Source organism: Perna viridis, chromosome 13 (genome assembly GCF_037379345.1).
Source record: "Perna viridis isolate PV_CMFRI_1.1 ecotype Kerala chromosome 13, ASM3737934v1, whole genome shotgun sequence".
NCBI classification, from domain to species: Eukaryota; Metazoa; Mollusca; class Bivalvia; order Mytilida; family Mytilidae; genus Perna; species Perna viridis.
Genome location: NC_142457.1, coordinates 22,703,540 through 22,710,942, shown reverse-complemented (window position 1 = coordinate 22,710,942; position 7,403 = coordinate 22,703,540). Strand labels below are relative to the sequence as shown.

The 7,403-nt window shown below is 32.9% G+C and overlaps 1 protein-coding gene across 1 annotated transcript in view; it reads left to right on the top strand.

The window, feature by feature from the left end:
- Positions 1 to 7,185: 7,185 nt before the first annotated feature.
- Positions 7,186 to 7,403, top strand: part of LOC148600015 (uncharacterized) — a 54,051-nt gene continuing 53,833 nt past the window's right edge. The window contains exon 1 of the mRNA XM_088558044.1: positions 7,186 to 7,285. Within this exon, the coding sequence (XP_088414170.1) occupies positions 7,283 to 7,285 (3 nt within the window). The 5' untranslated portion in view covers positions 7,186 to 7,282. The remainder of the gene's footprint in view (positions 7,286 to 7,403) is intronic.

The window sequence follows — 7,403 nt, the reverse complement described above, 5'->3', positions numbered from 1 at the left end:
TCTTATCTTACTAGTCCTAAATATTCAACCCTATCATAATCAATAAAGCAACACACTGCGTCCTCAACTCTGTCTTAACGAATACAAGAAAATATCGCGTCCTAAATCCTGTCTCAACAAATACAAAAATATCACGTCCGAAACCTGTCTTGGCGAATACAAGAATATATCAAGTCCTTAACCCTGTCTTAACGAGTACAAGAAATCACGCCCTAAGTCCTGTCTAAACGAAACCAAAAAGATACCATGTCCTAAACCCTGTTTTAACTAATGCAAAAAATTACGTCTTAAACCCTGTCGTCACGAATACATAAATATATCACGTCCGAAACCCTGTTTTGACGAAAACAAGAAGATATCACGTCCGATACTCTGTATTAATGAATACAAGAAGATATTCACGTCCGAAACCCTGTCTTGACGAATACAAGAAGATATCGCGGAACCATGCAAAAATAAAAAAAAATGTATTCCTAGGATAAAAACTACACATGGAAAACGGACACAAAGAAAGTACATGGAACAGAAATAATAACACACAGAAAGACACAAAAGTAAATGCGCAACCCGGATTCCACTAAAACTGGGAGCATGTATTAGATGTTCCTGTAGGGTAATAGTCCCCTGAGAGTATTGCGATTTGGACAAAAGTGTTTGTGAGTATGCGTCATCTGCATAGACATATAGAGGTAATAGCACTTATTAATAAAGTAATGCAAGAATAAACAATTCAGATGTATCTTGTTGGTAATGCACAATCTTTTTCAGAGACACCTAACATTTGTCATTTTCTAGATGAAATATCCATTGGTGTTAAAATATTTATATTAAACATTTGCTAGTATTTTAAAATTATGAAATATCGACATGAATATGGTATGTAAAAGGTTAATCATTGATAGGGTATAGGAATGAGGGTTTAGAAACCTATGTCTATTTGATTTTCGGTGTTTCTTTATTGTGCCCTTTTCAGTTTTTTTTTTGTGTGAATTGTTCTTCACATGTTGTTCTTTTGGAATGTTCTTTGGTTTTGTATTTTGTGATGCGTGTGTATCTTATACACGAAAATTTGTAACTTAATATCAAGATAATGTTTTCATTTGACATTTGGCCTCTGTTCTCGAATAGTGATACTGTTCAACTTGCACAAATCGTTTTCCTTTTGTCTTCGTATCTGTACTTTTTTTTTATTTATTTTATAAACCATCCCACATTTCCTGCTTTACAGAAATGTTCAATATACTCAGAATCCTTTAATTGTTTTGTTTTAAGAAAAGTTATTCTGAAATGTTATTTGTCTATTGAGAAGAAATAAATAATAAAAATATCAAGATAAAAAATATCATTGAAAATCCCCCTCTCAACTTAATATTCTGTGATATGTTTGTTTGTTTGTTGGGGTTTAACGTCCGAGCAGCAATATTTCAGCTATATTCAGACGATGAACATGAAATTGATGATAAAATGAACATGAAATGATGATGAAATGAAAAAGGGATGGGACACAAGGATAATGGGGTCGACAAATTTTGATTGCCACGGAAAATAGGGAGAGATGGGTAGGGTCGGGCAATTTAGCCTCCTGTGGCGGAGCCCTATGGTTGCTACTCCGGAAAAATACTACAGTAGGGTTCTTTAACGTGCAAGGAACGTGGCATCTTTTCCAACACGGTGCACCACTATGGTTTGCGGTCAGATTTTCCGTATTATAGCCTGACAACCCTAGCATGTAACACGCCAGGGGTACCTCATTCCACCACCTGGGGCACACGTCCCAGTTGCTCTGTTGGCAGAGCGCCCTAGCCCCCGGCTAGGGTTCTGAGCACTATTTAGTCGCCTTTTACGACAAGCTTAGCGCTGCTGCAATCCTATTCTTTTAACACCCGGACCTGCACTGGGCTCAACTTAATATTCCAAAACTCTGTAGAGTTATTGTTTTGTTTTGTTTCTTAGGACCCTCTATGTCCAGTGTGGTGGACGTGTTTTTCAACAAACAGTCGGCATTCCAATGAGAACAGATTGTGCTCCTTTACTTTATTTGAGTTAATTTCTTCTTTGTTCAAGTTCATGGCCATAGTTCAAAGTCTTATTTGAAAGTATCTAGATCATTTTACGGTGCTTGTTTTCTGATCTGCTTATTCTCCTAGTGTCTAAGTTTGTTTTCTATCATCTTTCTAATAGAACGAAACAGCGTAATATAATTTTGTGGTTTCGGATGTATGTCCACACTTTCAAAGTTATCTACTGCGCTTTCAACATTATACTTGGTTAGAACTGAATGATTTTGCCCTAATGTCAATAGTTTTGACAATGTTGGTCACTAATGTGCGGTCTTGTCGTAATTTGAATGTTAAGTTTATTCTGAAGAACTGTCATCGTTCTGTTACCGGATTTATTACTTTTGTTGTTGGAGCCTTTCGGAGCTTAGGTGTGTTTACACATATTGAAGACATTTTGGTGTTCTCTTTAATAATTTACTGTTTCTTTAAAATGGTATACGATAGTGCATTTGTTGAATTTCACCATATCTGTTCCTTATTCCAATACAGACACATATTTGTATCAAAGCTGTTTTATTTCGAGATGCCAAAAACATGATTCCAATTGCATGGAATCATTTCAAAAATAAACATTGTCCATTTCAATATTTAAATGATTAATATCGACATATTGTTGTATGTCCTATATTGTAGCATACAAAGAATTTTAATAAAACAACTTTTTTTTATTACCATCATTGCAGTTTTACGATCGATGTCAAACCTTTAATACTTCGTTTTGGAATTAAGCAAATAATTTTTCATGTCACAGGAAAAATGTTGTAAATGAAACCTTCTAGATAATTGTATTTTTGTATAACCGATTTAACATATCAATTATTCAAATAAAAGGTGTAATTCAAAGCTCAATGCAGGGGATATCTGTTATTTACGCAAAAGTTTCGTAACTCAAAGTGCATAAAACAATCATTGTATTTCTTGTTCGGCTTTAAAAAGGCTGCATACAATAACACTCTCTGTATACCTTACAATCAATTGTCATTAAGTTATAAAAAGAAAGTTTAAATTTTGCAATTGAAATAATTGACACATCGAAAACTATTCCTGCTTTAGTTTCGGTTTTGAGTATACAACTAATATTTTGATTATGATCTTCCTACATATTTGATTTTAATACTGCTGATGAGAGGTTGCTCCTTCAAACACGTATACAGCATATCAAAATTAACAATATATAAAACTGGTATTTTTTTGTATTTGCAAGAGAGGTTAGTAAAATAAAAAATTCAGTAATCCGCAAAACTGTCTAAACCAGACATTTTAAAAAATCTTTTACAATATGTTTAAGGAGGTAGACCTAGGGTAAAGAAAATAACTCTTTAAATCAGTGATATGTCGGTATCATATTCAATTTCACCAAAGACTTTCAAGCTTTCCTTTGAAACAGAATGAAATCAGTCCGAGTTACTTTGATGCTTACAAAAAATTGATGTAAAGTTTTGAATACAAACGTTCCAGTGATTCGTAACAGTTTTGTTCCTTACTCTAGGTCTACTTCATTAAATATTGTTTCTTTTTGGTCACTGGGATTCATTAAATATTGTTTCTTTTTGGTCACTGGTTAACTTAATCCTTGTAAGACCAAGCCGATTTTGAAGTCTATAAAGGGCTTAGTTAAGAACAATTTCACTCTATCTTTTGAATCCCAGCAGACTTTTCTTTAGGGATTGTTTTCGTACTTCTTTCTAATTCTTCTTATCTTGGTTTGTCGAAGATTATCCGAAGCGCGGCTGACATTTTTGTTTATACAAGTATGCTTTTACAAAACAATACACAAAAAAAACCAAAGAAATTCTGAAATCAAATAAGTCCATGACTATTTGTCCATGGGCTTGACGGGTCCACCTTACACTCCCAGTCATCAACTTCATGGTGATGTTTAGGTACCTTTATACCTCCCATTACCGAATCAATTTGTCGCCAAAGAATATTCTCGGATTCCTTTTCAGTATGAGCCTGTTTGTATCCCACTGTGTCAAAAAGCCAAGACTTTTGTAATTCAATTGGTTGAGTGTTTTAGCCTTCCTGGGATATCATGTTTGAACAAACTAAACAAATTTAGGTATCATCGTATAGCCCAATGTCGCAGCTTTACAATGATACCTAGAAAGCTGCGGTAACAGGGTTTTGCGGTAAAATAAAAAAAGATGTCCCCCTACCCCGTCGAAAAAATCGCTTAAATTAACGTATTTTTCAATGTCAAAACCCCTAGGTATAAAATGTCTTATTTGGTATTTTATGTTTAGTATTATCACAATTTATACTTCAGGGGGTTCTTTTGATGAAGTCTTGCTAATTCTCGTAGTCAGAATTTATCAAAAAAGCGAAAAATGGGATTTTCGATTTTTCTGTCAAAAGTCACATAAATTCGACTCTTCAAGTTATTACGGGGGTTATCGCAGCCCACGTACTATATGTATCTTAGTGCTTTATCAATTGATACAATTTTATAGGAATTCAATGAATCTCATTTCGATCCTCCAGACATTAGTGAATGTACACCAATCATATCGAGTAACCCTTCGGTTTAATCTCTTTATTGATGAAGTTCATAAAATATCTCAATATTAAACAATAAATTATTTCTGTCGTTATTACCATTTTGTTTCTTCATTTCACCGTTTGAATCACATATAACAAAGGAAACTTTGAACTAAACATTATTACTTTAAAGATGCTTTTGAAATCTGTGATGTATTTGTGACACATAAGTAAATTGAAATTATTAAGTAGCTGTCTATGTAAGAATCACGCAAAATCTGAAAAATGTGATGTACCCCAAATAAAGCTACATCTATTTATTGTAATGAAATTGTTTTATGGGTCTATATTATGAAATGTCTAATTATTCATTCCAATCTTGGAAGATTATCAACATTGAAAATTCAATAAATTCTATTGTATTTGGGTGTCATTTATCTGCCTTAATTTTGAAAGCTACAGTGCATTCTCTGTAATTTTTATCTCCTAAGAACACAGGTTATCTACAAAAACTGAATGTTAATTTCTGTTTACTATGGCAATTCAAATAAAAATGTCAAAAATAAAAATATGTAGGCTTTTCTCCCATGAATCATACTTTGCATAATTCTTAGCTGGAATGCTACTTGAATACAATGGCTAGAACTTTGAATAGCTATAAATTATGAAACATGCCAATTAGGTTTGGTGGATAGAAAGGTGGGTATAAAGTGTAGACAATGTTTGATTATAGAACAGTTTGAAAAGAGGATAAGAAGCACAATACAACTTTTACTAATGGGCCTTTTATATTAAATGAGTCATTTTTCTACAACTCGACATCACAAATAAAGTGTATAAAAATACTTTTTCTTATTTATCAGTTGTTGTCACATTTCAAGCTCGAAACAGAATCTAACGTTCAAGTGCCATCCGTGGTGCTGTAGACAACCCTCTCCAAAATCGCAGCAACCTTGCAATGTTGGGAAGGTGAACAATTACCCGCGACGTATTCCGATCGTCAAACGACACCCTTTTCGATTCATGTCTGTGTATTTCAAAATCCCTGTCTGCAATGGTAAGTTAATTATAAACAAATTTAAAATTTCGTAACGCTTGTCCAAATCGTCTGCTCAATTTTATCCCAGAAGCATGTTTCATATTTTTGACAGAAATTCAACATTTGTCTACGACAAAGCAAAAACATGCAATACATGTTTATATGCTTCACAGATATAGCTAAATATAGGTTCCTGGTGGTAAAATAGCTATACATAAGAGTGAACAATTGACAATGAGTACAAAATAGTCGATCGGTTTTCGGTGTTCGAAATAAATATACTCGTTTATTGAATGACTAATTGATCGACGTTTGGTGATCGGTTTTAACAATTTATTCAATAAAAAGAAAAGTAAAGCATTTTACAATCCCATACGTTGTGCTCACATGCTGCATGATACATTTGTAAATCATACGTAAAGCATGTCAAGTCATACATTTCAAAAAGTACCGATCATATACACGTATAAGCGTGTGGAAAAGTAATCAATGGAAATAGGATTCTTAGGGAAATCAAAAGAATGCAATCCGGGGACAAAGACCAGACACGGAAAAAAGACGCACACAACAAAGAACGTAAAGTAACTAATTTAATACATACAAAGTAACAAAGGAATATGAGCAACTTGGGCTCCACTAAAAATTATGCATTCAGCATATGCAAATAATATGATCATTCTTCTAAATTGTAAACATCTGCTTAAGTACAAATGGTAAAATCAATAATCATATGTAAACCGAGACACATGAACATCACAGCATGTTCCTCTCGTGTGAAGATATATTTTTGTCAAATGATTCCTTCTCATTTGTGGCATTTTTCGACGGTACGTGTGATTAAATATCTTACAATGATATCTTAAATTTCAATTACGAAAGTAAGTTTGTATTCTAATGACAATTAAAATAAATGACTGATGGTAGTTTTACAGTGTTTCAAAAGTCTATCTTTTTTTTAAACAAGGAGATCTTACTGCGCTAATTTCAAAGCGGGTCGACTCATAGTATTAAAAAATAATGTTTCTTTAATATAAACGCTTGTGAAGATTTATTATTACAGTTAGAATATTTTGAGTTCATTCCTTGTTTTACCCATGATAGAACCACTTGGTGATGGGTTTGGTTACCTATTTCGACAATTTTGCTTTTGAGAACGTCTTGTATACAAGGATTTAGATCCATCTATATACTTGTTGTAAATGCTGCTGATGAGAAGTTACTCCTTCAAACACGTGTACAGCCTTTCGAAATTTGCTATATTCATGATTGGTATTTTGTATTTGTAAATGGCAACACTATTTGTATTCTCGTGCCTACCATCAATTATAAACTGTTATCAGGAAATGTATATCTACCTACTACTTTAAAACCAGAATCCGATTATGAAAGACATCCGAGTTTTCTAAAGAATGAAACATCCCTAATTTAGTCATTAACTATAATACATACATTCTCATCAAATATTCTACCGTGTAATGTTCTTCGATTTTAGAGACAATACTGTAATTTTTAATTCATGTGGGTTAAAACTGCATAATTGTTTAATTGTTTACGATATATATATCGTGTTCGATTTTAATCTAACATTACCGTCACATTTAAATTCGTATTTTAATTAACAAGTATTTAAAAACCACAAAAGTACAGAAAAACAATGGATAATGCAGAAGATGTTTTTGCCTAAAGAGGAAAGCGTCAAAAAATGGTATGTCAAATTTTCTTTCGTGGTCTATGTTCTTTAGCGTTTATCTTTTTTTTATTTGTTTGTGTTTTATTTTTTTATTTTGGTGTTTGTTTTTTACTGAAGCGAATTCATATTAATT